General features: G+C 41.0%; 4 protein-coding genes across 6 annotated transcripts; all 4 read left to right on the top strand.

The window, feature by feature from the left end:
* Positions 1–316: 316 nt before the first annotated feature.
* LOC140765358 (uncharacterized) lies at positions 317–4,930 on the top strand. Of its 3 annotated transcripts, none has more exons than XM_073104410.1 (3): positions 317–503; positions 613–767; positions 2,896–4,930. In XM_073104410.1, exon 3 carries the CDS (start codon positions 2,925–2,927, stop codon positions 4,842–4,844), a length of 1,920 nt encoding a protein of 639 aa, XP_072960511.1. In that variant the 5' UTR covers positions 317–503; positions 613–767; positions 2,896–2,924; the 3' UTR covers positions 4,845–4,930. The 3 variants fall into 3 exon arrangements, with proteins under 3 accessions (XP_072960511.1, XP_072960510.1, XP_072960509.1); XM_073104409.1 differs by having other exon boundaries at positions 613–890; XM_073104408.1 differs by lacking the exon at positions 613–767 and having other exon boundaries at positions 2,896–4,929.
* Positions 4,931–6,297: 1,367 nt separating this feature from the next.
* Positions 6,298–10,341, top strand: LOC140765689 (1-deoxy-D-xylulose-5-phosphate synthase 1, chloroplastic). The gene is made up of 10 exons (XM_073104891.1): positions 6,298–6,622; positions 6,817–6,942; positions 7,065–7,229; positions 7,426–7,576; positions 7,735–8,006; positions 8,494–8,767; positions 8,880–9,187; positions 9,317–9,598; positions 9,681–9,965; positions 10,075–10,341. Exons 1-10 carry the CDS (start codon positions 6,482–6,484, stop codon positions 10,222–10,224), a joined length of 2,154 nt encoding a protein of 717 aa, XP_072960992.1. The 5' UTR covers positions 6,298–6,481; the 3' UTR covers positions 10,225–10,341.
* A 1,389-nt stretch (positions 10,342–11,730) lies between these two features.
* LOC140765715 (E3 ubiquitin-protein ligase SGR9, amyloplastic-like) lies at positions 11,731–13,100 on the top strand. The gene has a single exon (XM_073104929.1). The coding sequence runs from the start codon at positions 12,081–12,083 to the stop codon at positions 12,930–12,932; it is 852 nt and encodes a 283-aa protein (XP_072961030.1). The 5' UTR covers positions 11,731–12,080; the 3' UTR covers positions 12,933–13,100.
* A 2,344-nt stretch (positions 13,101–15,444) lies between these two features.
* LOC140765176 (histone H2AX) lies at positions 15,445–16,382 on the top strand. Its single transcript, XM_073104122.1, has 2 exons — positions 15,445–15,884; positions 15,994–16,382. The coding sequence occupies exons 1-2, from the start codon at positions 15,687–15,689 to the stop codon at positions 16,213–16,215; spliced, it is 420 nt and encodes a 139-aa protein (XP_072960223.1). The 5' UTR covers positions 15,445–15,686; the 3' UTR covers positions 16,216–16,382.
* The last annotated feature ends 272 nt before the right edge of the window (positions 16,383–16,654 follow it).

The raw sequence follows: 16,654 nt of genomic DNA, 5'->3' as shown, positions 1-16,654 counted from the left end.
TGAGATTCAAACATATATGCAAGAGTAAGTAAGTTGTAATCTACGTTGATGCCATGCTGGATGGCAGATAGATGTGCATAAAAATTTGATCGCCTTCATAGATGGAATAGTTAGATATACATATAGATAGACGATTTATGTTATAATCTCTAATTAGTTAAAGAGTATATATATATATATATAATTTTAAAGGAGATCGCAACAGACGCGATCGTAAGAGTTCACGTTCAACCACCTTCGCCTTCTGGTTAGTATTCCAATAAGACCCGAGATCCATATTTAGAGACAACTGGATTTCAAACTTTACCTTGAATCCGACTAATTACTCACCTCGAGTCCGTAGTGGAGAGAGAAAGAGAGAGGACGGTAGGAGAGAGAGAGAGAGAGAGAGATCGCGTCGCTCGTGTCCCTTCCCGCCTCCGATTCCAAAACCCTAAATCCCTTCCGATCGATCCAAAGACCCTCTGCCGCCGCTTCATTCCGATCTGATTCGTCGATTCCAGGTTAGCTTTCGCATTGCCCTACCTTTCCTCTTCGATCTCGCGATGTTGCTCTTTGGTTCGGGGGATTCGTGTTCTTTGTGTTAGTTTTGATCTAATTTTGGTACGGTAGGTCGTTCTCGGGCTGATTTGGTGGGGATCTTGGGTAAGGTTTGGATTTGGAGCTTTTGGGGTTCGCCGATCTGTTAAAGGTTTGATGCCGTGTTGTGTGGGCGTGCAGTGAGGATTCGTTCGGATTAGATGTTTGGTCTGAGGGTATACTTGAAGGTCCGTTAACGATCTTTGGTGTATTGGATAAGCAAGAGTACGTTTTTGCAGTGATTAATCTTGGTGTTTGAGGTCAGAATTCAGCGAGTCGGAGCTTCTTAGACTTATGGAATACTATTGGGGGTATATACATGTTTCGAAATTGTTGGTTCATTTTCTACTAGAGATTTGGCCATTACCTGGGTTTATAGATGCGTGACTTTTGATCTCCTGGTCCTTCGATCTTGCACTGTTTTACATGGTTGAATGTATTCTGTTCTTATAAACAGAGAGTCAAATCTAGCATTCACTATAAGGCACAGAGGAAATAACAAATCACTTGGCATAGAACCAATGGAATAACAAATCTAGCATTCACTGTAAGTCACAACATTATGTGACTGCTTTGTATCGGTTGCTTTCCAACATCAGCCTTCACCTTCGAAACCTCCACTGAGAGGCAAGATTATCTCCTTAACAATGGTGGCGCAAGAGAGACCAACATAACCCATTAAACATGTAATGAGTGAATCTTTACATTATTGTATCCCTCAGCCATATCCCATCATGTTAAGCCATATCCTCACAGTATCCATAATTAATTCATATTTTTTTAAGTTGGATACTTGGTAGCCGTATATGATATGTTTTCGAATGTGTATTGGAGCTGTCTGAATCCGGTATGTGTTTGGGAGGGTAAATGCTGTATCAATGTTTCATAGTTAGAATATGCTTTTCACAATGTGCGGTATATTTATTTTGTGTTTAATCAAAGTTCTCTTTCAATTAAGGGATAGGTAAGTCTTCTCGCATATTGTCCCTTGCGATTGGGCACCTTAGTGCCAAAGTTGCATCAAGCCAAGCATCGCATGCCAACTTCTATGCATCACATGTGTCATCTCTTACATTACACAATCTATCTTTTGCTATGGCATGTGCATTTGCTCATGACCAAATTGTTTTGGATCCTGTGTCAATTGCCTGTTTGGTTTCTCTATTCATGCACTATAATGGAGGCCCAATAAAAATATTGAGACCCCAATCTTTGTGCATCCTTGCTTCTTGGACACTTTCATGCCATTTTTCCTTGGTCATTTGCTAATTGTTTGATGGTATGGCAGATAGATGGCTAATTTTCCCTGATATTTTTCTTGGTCTTTTGGACATCTACATTAGCATATGCATTGTTGTAGAAATCCTGATCTAAGCTTGACCACAAGTTCATTTACAACCTGTTTGGTAATCGGCGACCAGTCAATCCACCATATCTTCTTTGGCATGATTTCATAACCATACATATCTTTATCTGAACTCCAAAATTCTTTCAAGTGTTTGATACTGATGAACTTGTCATTCTTCCATTCTTCTCCCTTTTCCCTGCTCCAGAATGACCTGAGGGGTGAATTTTCACTGTTCAGTACAGGCAGAAAGTTTGATCCAATGTTTTAACATTAGAAGTTCAGTACGTTGATTTACTGGATCTCTTTTCTTGGTCTCCCATCCATTTTGGAAGTTATATTTATCAGGATAACCTGATATGTAGTTAGAAAGTATAGGTTTTGGACAAAAAGCTTTTAATTGTTATATAGGCACTCAGCAAAATATATGTTGCATGCACATTGATGCCTGAGTTTCTTTGTAAAACTTGCATTTTTCTTGTTACGTAACTGGTTTTAATTGTATAAATTCAAATATTCCACGGTCTTGATTATAATCTTTATTTACATTGTCAGATTGTACCCATAATTTTGGCTGTTAACCTTTTCTCCACATGTATCTGCTTGCTTCAACCAGTTGAATGTGGCTTGAATTTTTCCTTTAAAAAAAGTCACTAGATGCACTGAGCATTTGTATTTGACTACTGAATCCCTTCAATTCATGTCTCACTCTACTTTCGTCAAAATTGAAAATCTGTGCACGTATTACAATTAAAAAAAATTGGCTGGGAAAATGAATTGAACATGCATAGATGATAGAACTCCTGCAAATTGCATAAAACCAGTGCCTTTCTCCTGGTTGGTTCTTCCTTTAGTGATTGTGACTGTGTAGATGTCTTGATAATAAAATCAGTGCCTTTTGTGTCTGATTGTATTATTTAATGGTTGTCCTGGACTCTTTAAGTATTGGGTTTGCACTGTTCAATTTTCAGGTAGACTACTGTGATAACAGTTTTTTGAAATGTCTCCAGCAGCCAAATCCAAATCTAAGGACAGGTCAGCTGCAAAGGCTGTAACAAAAGAACAACCTAAGATTGCTTTAAAACCATCATCAATTCCTGCTAATGTTGGAAGTGGTGCACCTGCAAGTGCATATAATCCAGTTTCTGGTACATTCCTTACATTTGAAACTGCACCTGTCTCTTCGCTAGCTACCCAGAACACTGGCAGATTTAGAAGTATAGATGAGACAGAGGAGCATTCTGGTAGTTCGCTTGGTACAGCAGGGGAGTTTGACTGTGCTTCCAACAATGATAGTTGCTCCGGTGAGTCAGAAGATCAGAAAGAGAAGACAAGTAGCACTGGACCTCAAGTTGAATCTGTTCCAGGTAGTGATACCGATAAGCGTGATAAGATTCGGCAAAAAAATGAAAGGAAGCACCAGCGCCAGAAGGAGAAACGTGCACAGGAGTTACATGATCGTTGCCGAGGGTATCTCATGTCTAGGAAACTGGAGGCACTTTCTCAGCAGCTTGTAGCAATGGGTTTCACCTCGGAGCAGGCAACTATGGCTCTTATACAGAATGAGGGCCGTCTTGAGGAGGCTGTTGCATGGCTCTTTGAAAGCGGCGAAGATAATAAGCAGCAGGTTGTACAGAATGTGCCATCTGGAGTGAACTTGAAAATTGATATAGCTGATGAGATTGCAAAGATTGTGGACATGGAGTTTAGATTCAAGTGCACAAAACAAGAGGTTGAAAGAGCTGTTGTTGCAACTGAGGGTGATTTGATCAAGGCTGAAGAGGCCTTGAAGGCACTAAAACAAGAACAAGCAGCTACATTACCAAAGTTGGAAGAATCAGGTGATCCAGGTTCTTTTAATAACAAGGTGGTCGCGACTGCTGAAAACCCAACCGCAAGAGCTCAGGTGAAGGCAACTGTTTTGATTGGGACCCAACATCAGAGAAGAGAAGAAAGAGATTTTGACTACAAGAAGTCTTCACCAAATGGAACTGCATCTCAGGATTTGGGAAATAAAAATACACAAGCTTTAAGGAGAGAACCACTTAAGCCAGACTTGGGGAGACAGCAAGTCACTGGAACCCTAGAGCAGAGGCGGTCGAGTGGCAGTTCCACTCCAGTGGTTTCAGAGTCCTTGTTATCTCCTTTAGCAGCACATCTGATGAAGCCAGAAGCACAGCATGTGGTGACAGGGAGTGAAGTTAAGACTAACATGCAGCCGATTGTTGTAATGCAGCGTCCACAATCTATAAATGCCAAGCAGAACCTCCCGTCCACAAGCCACAGTTTTAGTGCCTCGCCACCATCATCCACAGGATGGTATTTGAATGGAATATCTAGCTATGAAGCAAAGAGGCGGATCGGGATGTTGCACAATTTTCCAAATTTGGGCTTAAATAGTTCTACAGTCGCACATAAACTTGTCCCGCAAAGTCACTTCCAAACAATTGTCTCAAATCCCATAGAGCCTGCTGCAACCAGGTGGGGTGGCTCATGGCCTTCTGCAGGAACTCCACCGTCTTCACTTGCTCCGCCGTCATCACTTGGGCTGTTCACACAACGTGGCTCTTCAGGCTTATCAGCGTCATCGCCCGTCGATTGGAATTCCAGTGGATTGATGCCATTTGACTACACCTCCATAGATTGGAGCCTAGACTTAACACTGTTGAAGCCGTCTATGAATCGTGATTTGCTATGCGACACATGGTCAACCATGTTCATGGGCGGGAAAACTGCAAGTCCGGCTGTGAGTGGAGGCGTCCGTGTTCCAGGGCTGCAAGATGGTAGTAGTAGCTTTGGAACAGATTCCTCATCCTTGGCTGGGTCTCTTGAGTGGACTTCCCCCTTTACAGCCAAGGATCTCCTTAGGGCATCTAGAAAGTTCGTTACCTCCCCTGTAAGAAAGGGGGTCTTAGAATGAAAAAAAAAATGAAATTTGAACGAGATCGATTTCCTTTGTTGGCTCTCTTCCTGTGTTGGTAGAAAAGTTTCATGGTCTCTCTCTCTCTCTCTCTCTCTGTCTCTCTCTCTCTCTCTGCCTTCCTTTTAGTGGATTACGCGATTTTCTTCTTATTCTCATCAGGAGGAAGATATGGTGATGCCAACGTTGCTACTCGCTAAGCATTACTGTTTCTTTCGGCACAGCATTTTATTTCTAGACGTCCTTCGTGAGTGTGCACTTAAGCTTCTCAAATGAATAGGATTCGATCAGAGTCATGCATGTGCTCTCCACTTCGTTAGTGGAATCTCCAGGGGGGACAAGATAATCTTAGCACGAGATACCATTGGAAACTCCTAACGAACTTGCCATATTTCTTTAAACTCTACTTAACTCTGCAACGTTAATTTTTCTTCAATGTACCCCAACACTGTCACCGGATGTTGTTGGAGAGTGCGGTGGGTGGAAGGCAAAGAGAAGTGGCGTCGAATGAATTGGTTCCTTAGTGGGTGCTCCAAAGTCCAAACCCAGACAATTCCTGTGCTTGCACGTCGAGAGCACATTCGACCGTCCCACTTCGCAGTTACAGACGTGTAACGTGCTAGACCCAGACCCATAACTTGACTTAATTAATTAGTGACTCTTTTAAGAGACTTAAGACACCATCATCGTCCAATTACTCCTCCCTGTCGGGGTGTCGGTGCTTCGATCCCTTTTTTTCCTTTGTTGTACGTGCAGGTGACACGCATTTGACTGGTTTAGTCTTTGCTTCTTTTAATTTTTCTTTTTTTCTTTTAATTTTTTTTCTACTTTCTTTGTCTAAATCTATTGGATTTGGACCTTCCACGTATACATGCCAATTCTCTTACGTCTATTTCGTTTTCATCCTAATTGGCTATGAATACCCTTAATCTTATTAGTATTTAGTGCATTATGATCGTATATATATATTTTTATTTATTATTATTCAGTACATTATATCTTTTTGTGAATTATGATACATGTTGCTTCCTCATGACACTCGTGTTGTGGATTCAATTCATGGGAAAGTATTGCCCATAATTTATTTCTTGTTTCTTTAAAACAAGATCCTTCATAAATGGAAATACAAGATATTTCTAAAAAAAGGGAAGAGAAAAGACGAAGATTATAAGATACGATAGAGAGAATACGCCCATTAATTTGACCAGGAAAACTTCAGACGACAAATGAAGGAAGATAAGAAGAAAGATCGTCCAAGGCCCAAAAAGCCCATTACAGTCAGTATTCCTTCGTATTTTCCTAATACCCTTTACCATTTCTCTCCAGATTTATCAAAAGCACCTTATCCTTTCTTCATATTTGATGATGTGGCCCAATGAGGAGGGAGAGCGGCAATACTTGCCCATGTGTTCAAGGTTGGATGGAGGGGCAGCAAGGTGATAGTAGGAAATGGGCAGGGGAAGCATCCAAGTTGGGGTCCAAAGCGTTACACAAAATTAATAGCAGCCACTCAATGGAACCACTTCCCAGTGCTCTCTTGTTTTCCTTTTCTCCAATATTTATAGAGCCTTAGACGCACACTGCCCTCAACTTCCTTCTTCCTCCCTCCCACTCCTGGACTTGGAAAACCTCTTGCCATGGCTCTCTCCACATTCTCTTTCCCTAACCATTTTGTTGGAGCACCAGCTTCGCATCAACAGAAGGGCACGGCAATCTCTACCCAATTGCTTGCTGGGGTTGACTTCCAATCCCACAAGCATCAAAATGGGCTTTCCAAGGTTATGTCTCTCTGCCTGTCTTCTTTGTAGTAGATTATAATCGTCATCGCTTTATGCTGTTTAGGTGGAATCTTAGAATGATCTTGTAACTTAATTACCATTCCTTAATGTGTTTGGAGCGATCTAGATTCAGATATTTGTAAGTTTTCAGTAGGAAGAAAAAAATGACATTTTTTTGGGTTCTGGTTTGGCAGCCTAGGAGAAAGTCATGTGTTTGTGCATCGCTGTCAGAGGCAGGAGAATATCATGCACAGAGACCGCCAACTCCTCTCTTGGACACAATCAACTATCCGATCCATATGAAGAACCTCTCAGTTAAGGTAAACTGAAGAATGCAAGAAACTGCCTTTCAGATGTTCCCTGAAATGCTTAGAAGGGGCGATGCTACAAAAAATAAGCTTGGCGGTGCCAACACTAAGTGTGCCCATTTAAATTTATGCAGGAACTTAAGCAACTCGCTGATGAGCTTCGATCTGATGTCATCTTCCATGTGTCGAAGACTGGAGGACACCTTGGATCAAGCCTTGGTGTGGTTGAGTTAACTGTGGCCCTCCACTATGTTTTTAATACCCCAAAAGACAAGATATTATGGGATGTTGGCCACCAGGTTCTGCTCTCTCCCTTTTCCCACAATATGTTTCCTGCATCAACAAACTACATTATTATTGACAGAGAATAAAGATGACTATTTTAGGCTATGCTATAATGATAGAAAGTAACAGTCTGCCCTTATATCTGCTTACAAGATTTGCACAATTATGTAACGGAACTGTAACAAAGAATTGCATTTGAATTTTTTGCAGTCATATCCACACAAAATCTTGACAGGAAGAAGGGATATGATGCCAACAATGAGGCAGACCAATGGCTTGTCTGGATTTACCAAGCGCTCGGAGAGTGAGCATGATAGCTTTGGTACCGGTCACAGTTCCACCAGTATTTCAGCAGCTCTTGGTAACATTGCTTTCCTATTCTCCTCTCTATATGCACTCAAACAGAAAATGTTAAAGAAAAAATCAGAACCAATTATGCTGACATGATTTTCTACATGCCATTCTTGAAATTGCTGGATATTGATATTATTATTTCTTCATTTGCCTCATGCTGAGCAGGGATGGCTGTCGGAAGGGACCTCAAGGGCAGAAAAAACAATGTGATTGCAGTGATAGGAGATGGAGCCATGACTGCTGGGCAAGCTTATGAAGCTATGAATAATGCTGGGTATCTTGACTCTGATATGATTGTCATACTGAATGATAACAAACAGGTTTCTCTGCCCACAGCAACTCTTGATGGGCCTGTTCCACCAGTTGGAGCATTGAGCAGTGCCCTCAGTAAATTGCAGTCCAGCAGGCCTCTACGAGAACTGAGGGAGGTAGCAAAGGTAATATTTATAGTCATTAGCTTGTTATGAAGGATAGTTTTCTTATTTTCTTGATGATCTGCTTCCGACGATGTGATGTTTAATGTTTCAATTAAGGGTTTTCTCTAATATACATACATATATATATATAAGGCAGATTATAGGAATAATAATCCTTTTCTACTTTTTGTGCTTAAGAAAATAGGTGATTCTCAGTAGGAAAATGTTAGTATGATTCTATAGTACTGGAATTATGTGCCAATTTTTCATTTTGTTGGTTTCCGTATATTGCCAAAAATTAAATCATAAGTTTCTTCAACTCATTTTCTTCGACCTTCTTTATGAACATCAACTCTTTTCACCTAATACATATCACCTTTATAATCTACTAGGTAAGGCAAATTATGGAAATGCATTTGGTTGTAGAATTCAAAAGGTCCATTAATTCCTACCTTCCTGTCTCATCTGGTTGGGCAAAATCTGAATCAGATTTTTTGAAGTGTTTTAGGGAGTGACTAAGCAAATCGGTGGGTCAATGCATGAACTGGCTGCAAAAGTTGACGAATATGCTCGAGGAATGATCAGTGGATCTGGTTCGACCTTGTTTGAAGAGCTTGGTCTTTACTACATTGGCCCAGTGGATGGTCACAACATTGATGACCTTGTTGCAATTCTTAAGGAGGTCAAGAGCACAAAGACAACTGGTCCAGTTCTTATCCATGTTGTAACTGAGAAAGGTCGAGGATATCCGTATGCTGAGAGAGCAGCAGATAAGTATCATGGTAAGTACACAAAGCTAATAATATACTGTAAGCTCATTATTTGAGCATGAGGAATGGTTTTGCTGATGATGAGAAATTCCAGTAGCTTTATAGTAATACCTCTTATATGCAGGTGTCACCAAGTTTGATCCAGCAACTGGGAAGCAATTCAAGTCCCCTGCTAAAACTCAATCTTATACAAATTACTTTGCTGAAGCTTTAGTAGCTGAGGCAGAGGTGGACAAAGATATTGTTGCAATTCATGCAGCAATGGGAGGAGGAACCGGGCTAAATTACTTTCTCCGCCGCTTTCCAACACGGTGCTTTGATGTTGGAATTGCTGAGCAGCATGCTGTCACATTTGCAGCTGGTCTAGCTTGTGAGGGTCTTAAGCCATTCTGCGCAATTTATTCTTCATTCTTACAAAGGGCTTATGATCAGGCATGTCATTTTCTCCACCATGCTATTTTTGCGCACTGTTTATCTGAACTCTTTGTTTATGCAACTTTATCCAACCTTGCCAATGCGCTTATTGAAGTATGAGTGAAAATTTTGATTAAATCCATGCAGGTAATTCATGATGTGGACTTGCAAAATCTCCCGGTGAGATTTGCGATGGATCGAGCAGGGCTTGTTGGCGCCGATGGACCAACTCACTGTGGATCATTTGATGTCACATACATGGCTTGTCTCCCTAATATGGTTGTCATGGCCCCTTCAGACGAAGCTGAACTCTTTCATATGGTTGCTACTGCAGCAGCTATCGATGATCGGCCTTCTTGTTTCCGTTATCCAAGAGGGAATGGTATTGGTGTCCCCTTGCCCCCAGGGAATAAGGGGATTCCACTTGAGGTACGCACATAATTCCATTATTTCTACTTAGCTTTTGTGTCTACATATCTTCGGAAAAATTACAACCAGCAAGCATTTGCAGGTAGGAAAAGGCAGGCTACTAATCGAGGGTGAAAGGGTGGCTCTTTTGGGATATGGAGCTGCTGTTCAAAGCTGCTTGGCTGCAGCTTCTCTTCTGGAACAACATGGTCTTAAAGTTACTGTGGCCGATGCAAGATTCTGCAAGCCCTTGGATCAAGCTCTTATTAGAAGATTAGCTAAATCACACGAAGTCCTGATCACAGTGGAAGAAGGATCTATTGGTGGATTTGGTTCTCATGTTGCTCAGTTCTTGGCCCTTGATGGTCTCCTTGATGGTACAGTCAAGGTAGAGAGAGCATCCCTCCCTTCACAAACTAATTTATGATATGATTCTTTTTTCTCCCTTTTCTTTGGTGCAGTGTTAGTAACATTGATTTATAACTTCTCTGGTACAGTGGAGGCCCTTGGTACTTCCAGATCGATACATCGAGCATGGATCGCCTGCTGATCAATTAGCTGAGGCTGGCTTAACACCATCTCATGTTGCAGCAACTGTGTTTAACATCCTTGGGCAGACCAGGGAAGCTCTTAAGATCATGTCATAGGAATGTTTGACTAGTAGAGTGGCAGGAGGGAGTCTGTCTTCTTCCACTTAGCTCTGTAAAGACTTAATGTAAATTTTGTTATTAGATTATTAGCTAACAGCACTGCACTTCTGTTTATATGATCCACGGTTCGTAGCGAGGTTGACCTAGATTATAGAACAATAAAGGGCCAGGATAAGAAAAAAAAAAAAAAAAGAATCGAGATAAAATGAGGATTTGTCTTGGAATAACTAGACTTTTCATCATAATTTATTTTTAGATATTTGGTTGGAGAAATTGAGATAAGTATTGGATAAAAGTATGGGATAATAATATGTTTGGTTGTGATAGACTGACGGTTCATAGTCGGAATAAGAGATAAAAATGATTAAATTATATTATTACTCTTTTTCTAGTATAACCTATATATATATATATATATATATATATATATATATATATATATATATATATATGAAAAATAGGTTTAAAATTAAATAATTATTTTCATTTTACAACTATTATACATAATCTTGTCATGATTAATTTAAAATTCTTTGCCCAAAGTTTAATTTAATCCAATTCACCATAATTTATACAACATATAAATGTCATCATAAATAACATCATAGATAAACATTCTACATTAAAATATTTTTACAATAAATATAATTTAATATACTACTAAGTAGATTATAATTAAATAACAATGTGCGTGCCTAAATTTACACTGGACAGAGATCGGTCATTCTAATATATTACCAAGAACAAATTGGTCATTTTTTATTTTTTCTTTTGGGACAAAAGAGTGAGGGACTAAGTTAAAGAGTTTATCACTCTTTTAGTTCAACAAGTTTTTATGACATTAAAATTTGGGATTAAGTTGTTGTCAAACAGAGCCTAAAAGCATTGAATCTGTTTGAGAAAAAAAAATAGCATTTAAATCTCCTCCAAGTGGCTAAGCAAAGAGAGGAAATATTTCTCTACACTTAAGAAGCTTTAGTTACTATTACCAACCCTACTTTCCTCTTTCACTTTTCCTTTTTATTTTTATTTTAATTTTTGTGTGTTTGGTCTTCAAGTGATGTCAAAAGAGCTTAGACTCGAATCTAATTAATTAAGTGTATGTTATTGCCATGTCCAGATCAATTGAAGAGCTTTCAGCATTTCGAGTCTTTTATTAAACTTTTTTTTTTTTTTTGTTTCCAAAGCTATTATTCTACCTGCTCTACTTTTTATTGCATATGAGTACTTGTTACTTTTAGAATTTCTTTAAACTCCAGTGTTGTTCGGTCTGCTTCTCGGCGTAAGTGTGGGCTTGCTTCCAGAACTGTTGCTCTATCTATTCTTTTTGGTCCTATGTATTAAGTTATAATTAAATATTTAACCCTTAATAATATCATCGAGGAGAAACAAATTTAAAAATAATGATAATAATATGCAAAGGTTAACGGTAAAGAAGGACGTATATGATCATAATTGGATCATGACAACAATAGGAAGCATTTTTCATTTTGCAACCTGACATACGTGTTTATTGCGGTTTACATTATATCTTTTGACTACTTCCGTATTTGTAACTCCACTCCGACAACTTCATCAAATCACAAACAATGCCCTATCAAGGTGTAGATCGTAATAAATACATAGTATAAGGTGTAAAATGGAAGTTTCAAACATAATACTATCATAAACTTAACAGGAGAGATGCCACGGGACCCATCTGTCATTCCCTCGAATCCCAAGTACACTTTCGGTCTCTCCACCTCCTCCTCGCTTGTAGTCACTAGTCATCACCACTCCTCCCAAAAACTCCTAGAAATTTTCCCAAAACCACCCTCATTCCCACTCCTTTCCACATTCCAATTCCAATCTCAATGGGAGAAGTCTCCTCCTCCTCCTCCTCCTCCTCCTCCTCCTCCTCCTCCTCCTCCTCCTCCTCCTCCTCCTCGGCCTCTGAGTCGATCATGTCCGCCCTCCTCTCCCTCCCCCATCGCGCCTTCTCCGACCTCGCCATCTCCCTCTCCTCCGACCTCCGCCTCCTCCGCTCCCGCCTTGCCTTCCTCCTCCTCTCCCCTCCCCACTTCTCCCTCGCCATCTCCCACCTCCACACCCTATCCCTTCCCCAAAAAGCCCTCCTCCTCTCACGCCTTCTCCTCCGCCACCTCCAACTCCTCTTCCCCTCCCTCTCCTCCCCCCTCCCCCACCGTCTCCGCCTCCCTGACCTCGACGCTGCCCTCCTCCTCTTCGCTATGTGCGACTCCTATGACCCCACCACCAATTCCCACCTCGATTGGCACTCCAGGGTGAAAAACCGCCTCCTCGATTCCACCCTCACCCCCTCCGGCCTCGGCTTTACGAGCTGGGCCGTCGTCAGCCACTACGTCGACGTCGCCGCCAAGTGCGAGCGGTTTCTGGAGGTGGCGTCCGGGGGGAAGGCTTCCACGGCGGCAGTGGTGGGGCTGCCGTCGGTGGAGAGCGAGGGAGGAGGGAAGGAGTGCGCCGTCTGCAAGGAGGAGATGGAGAGAGGGAGAGACGTGTGCGAGCTGCCGTGCCGGCATCGCTTCCATTGGAAGTGCGCTTTGGGGTGGTTGAGGAAGAGTAACACTTGCCCTTGTTGCAGGTTCGAGTTGCCGGCGGAGGACGCCGTGGCGGAGATGGGGAGGGTGTGGAGGGAGATGGTTAGGATGGGCAGTGGAGGAGGAAAGGTAATTGAGAGGATATGGTGAGATTTATGTGCTTGGATTTGTTCTTCTTCTTGTTGTTGGTTTCTCGTTGGCTAGAGGTACGTCCGATGGCGATTAATTAGTGAAGTTGCATGGGAGTGAATTGACGTAATTAATAAGCTAAAGTAGATGAGATTGTTCTACTTTTGTACTCCTAACTGATGAAGTAATAAAGGCAAGTTTAATTAATCATACCATGTTAAGACTAAGCCCATTAATTAATTCGGGGCTGATATATGCATGACCAGGACAGGTCAAATCACGTTCTTTTGCTTTAATACTTCTTCGTTTGGTTTTCGTCTTAATTTATTCTCCTTTCGCTTTAATTTTTTGGTAGCCATCATTGTCCCTTGTAGGTCATCTGTAGCTTGATTGCTGCAAAATATTACCGCAAGTAGATCACCAGCAAGATCTGCTATGGCCTTTAAGCTTCCTTTGTTTTTATTTTTTTCACATCTTTCACCGAAGTAGTGAAGTGTGATTGCTTCCAAAGCATAAAGTATGAAGCTCCATATATGGGATACGTTTGTACCTTCTAGTGCTGATGAAAACTTCTACTACATATATGCCTGAGTCTATATATGTACGTAATTTGGAGTGTATTGAAGGTAGATCTCTAGATTGGATTCAGTTCATGATCTGGAGGATAAGCTCATTGGAGGGGAGGTGAGAGGATATTTATATATATACGTATAATAATGTGGATGGAGGGGGCACGTGTGGGCCGGGGTTGATGTGGTGACTATTTGGTTCCACGAGGGAATAGGGAGTGAGTGCATGGGGACGGACAAACAAGGGAGAAAACGACGATCGAAAGCCTAATTGCTCTAATACAACGCCGACATGTGGGCACACCCACACATTCTCTTCAATTTCCAAGGCGTAATCTCAAGTTAAATAATGATTGGTTTGCCTCATGCACCCTTCTTGTTACATAAAATGGCAATCATGTCCCAGATTATATATATATATATATATACATCGTTGGCTGTTTAATTTTCCTATTAAAATATACAATAAACTGAGAGAGATAAAAAAAGAGAGACAGAAAAGTATATGATGTCTTCTGTTAAATATAAAAGATAAAGATTAATTATCGTATTAGAATTCTGGAAAAAGTCTTAAGAATTCATCTTCATCTGCAGTAGTAGCAAATCTAGGGGCATACTCTCAGTCTGCGTCATGTTGACTTTTCCTACAACATTAACCGTTATTTTCAGATATAATTTCACCCAAAAAAAAGAAAGTAGGATTGACATCCTGTGGACTGAGACAGGCCCCCAACTGGTGATAGCGTAGAGATGAACTCTTTGTGGTTGTTTTGTTTCTTCTAGTTAGTCGTATGCTCTTCCCATGTGGGCCTAGTTCGAGCTCAAATCGTAGGCCGACGTTGGGCCGAGTTGGGCCGAGGCTTGAGACTTGAGCTGAGTTCAGGACAGCATGCGATTGGAGAAGAAAGAGCGTTAGGAACAGCTAAAATATATCTACACTTATCAACTTAAATATACAAATAATATTATAAATAACTAAACAGCTCTTCTTTTGATATAGTTATAGTGTTCTTTGTTCATTTAATAAGAACATTATTATATTTATATTTTAGTTTGGAAAGATTGTCTTTTTTGGTTTTCTTGTATATATTGTCAAAATATTAATCTTATTATTTATTTAAATATCTAAAATATAAATTAAATTAGCTTATTGAGTTAAACTCTCTATCTTTATTGCACAAATCAAATCATTAGAGCATCGCACAAAATGTGCTCGCCTAATTGCGATAATTATCACTATATGTCGGCTCATATTATTTCAGTTGTGGAACAACATAGTTTATGTAGCAACCATAAGTATAATGCTGATATTACTGGGGAATGAAATAGTAAATGTTGTGGCTGATGATGCCATAAATATTGTAGCAATCGTTTCTTTTTTGGGTTTACATACATAAGCTCAATCGCTTGTGAAATATATTAGTTTATTAAATCAAACTTTTATCTCTCTTTTTTGCACTGATCAAAGCATTAGAGCATGGCACAAAATTGGATTACCGGCAATTATCATTATATATCTAGGGATGTAAAAAAGTCTAGCAAATCCGAGCTTGATTGGAAGAGAGGAGGTGATAACGGAGGCTAGAGAAGTAGACAATGAGAACACTCTTCAAATAAGGACAAGATAAATAAGTGTAGTTGTAGAATTTTAAAGATAGTCCACGAGTGAGTACATAATGTCCTGTTTCTTGAAGTCACGACTTATTTAACTTCTAGAGGTGAAAACGTGTCGGATTAAGTCTGGCTTAACCCGCTATCTGATTTGAATCCGATCGAATATAGATAAAACTTTTTTATCAGCTCTCCCGATAGTCTCTCCGAAAAAATTCGGTCGGATAATGGATGTATATATAGTATTTATGCAGGCACCGTTGTTATTTCATGAATTAAATTTTGTTATTGTTAAGAGTCTCCCATGTTTTACTTTTGAGAGGTATTTTAATTGTATTATGGACCCCGAGCAAAACTCCTGGAGAAAGGAAGGAAAGAGCGAAAGAGCCTTCCACGCTGGTGATCCGCGAATCCCTTCCTAACCAATCATAGTCAAGTCTCTCCCCCCTTTCATATTCACCCTCCGGCCTGCGCTACCCTTCCCTTCTCGGCTTCTCCTCCGACCAAGCAAACCAAACCGCCCGAGGCGAACGAACGCAGAAACCAAAGCGAAGCAAGAGGGGAAGATCGAGTCCGAGGTGCCATTACAGCAGCGATGAGCTCCGCGGCTTCGACCAAGGGCGGGAGAGGAAAGCCCAAGTCCTCCAAGTCCGTCTCCCGATCACAGAAGGCCGGTCTCCAGTTCCCCGTCGGCAGAATAGCCCGATTCCTCAAGGCTGGCAAGTACGCCGAGCGCGTCGGCGCTGGCGCTCCCGTCTACCTCTCCGCCGTCCTCGAGTATCTCGCCGCCGAGGTCTCTTCTCGCCCCCCCCCCCCCCCCCCCCCCCCCCCGTCGCGATAAGGTTTCTTAATCTTTAATCTCTTGATTCCGTCGTTTTGATGCGCTTTGGTACTTGTTCCAGGTGTTAGAGTTGGCGGGGAACGCGGCGAGGGATAACAAGAAGAATAGAATCGTGCCGAGGCACATACAGCTGGCGGTGAGGAATGACGAGGAGCTCAGTAAGCTTTTAGGGACGGTGACGATTGCGAATGGTGGTGTTTTGCCTAATATCCATCAAACCCTGTTGCCCAAGAAGCAGGGGAAGGGGAAGGGAGAGATTGGGTCAGCCTCGCAGGAGTTTTAGAAGTGCTCTTTTGGTTTAGGTGATGGAAAGGGTTTGCTTTTGATGTAGGGGAGATACTTCATGTAGTGATGATGTTTCTCCGTTAATATAGTAAGAATCTGATTATATTCATGTTAGTTTCTATTCCTTTGGGCTTGATAAAGATTGTTTTCCTTGCTTGTGTTGTATATTCTAGGTCTAAAGTTGTTCTCTTTACATGTTTTCTCTAATCTTACAGTAGTTCTTCCAGAGATTTGTTGTTTCACTTGCAGTAACATGCTGGTTGTAGAAGTTATGGTGAGTAACTCAGCAATTGTGGCCATGAAATTAGTTTTATTTTGTTCAATGGTCTAATCCATTTTGATGCTAAAGTTTGATGCTTTGGATGAATTTCTCATGCTCATTAGTACGTTTGCGCCACCTGATGGCCAAGTTAATGATTTATTATAATCTTTGTGCA

Source organism: Typha angustifolia, chromosome 8, assembly GCF_048772165.1.
Source record: "Typha angustifolia cultivar Huaian chromosome 8, ASM4877216v1, whole genome shotgun sequence".
In the NCBI taxonomy this organism is placed as follows: Eukaryota; Viridiplantae; Streptophyta; class Magnoliopsida; order Poales; family Typhaceae; genus Typha; species Typha angustifolia.
Note: the sequence above shows the minus strand (reverse complement) of the source record. Positions and strands in the feature narration are given on the sequence as shown.

Bases quoted from the DNA above. Each gene is read 5' to 3' on its own strand.
- LOC140765358 (XM_073104410.1), top strand. From the start codon at position 2,925: ATGTCTCCAGCAGCCAAATCCAAATCTAAGGACAGGTCAGCTGCAAAG.
- LOC140765689 (XM_073104891.1), top strand. From the start codon at position 6,482: ATGGCTCTCTCCACATTCTCTTTCCCTAACCATTTTGTTGGAGCACCA. The intron at 7,230-7,425 runs GTTCTGCTCTCT...AATTTTTTGCAG, and splicing joins TATGGGATGTTGGCCACCAG to TCATATCCACACAAAATCTT. The intron at 9,966-10,074 runs GTAGAGAGAGCA...TCTCTGGTACAG, and splicing joins TCCTTGATGGTACAGTCAAG to TGGAGGCCCTTGGTACTTCC.
- LOC140765715 (XM_073104929.1), top strand. From the start codon at position 12,081: ATGGGAGAAGTCTCCTCCTCCTCCTCCTCCTCCTCCTCCTCCTCCTCC.
- LOC140765176 (XM_073104122.1), top strand. From the start codon at position 15,687: ATGAGCTCCGCGGCTTCGACCAAGGGCGGGAGAGGAAAGCCCAAGTCC. The intron at 15,885-15,993 runs GTCTCTTCTCGC...TACTTGTTCCAG, and splicing joins TCGAGTATCTCGCCGCCGAG to GTGTTAGAGTTGGCGGGGAA.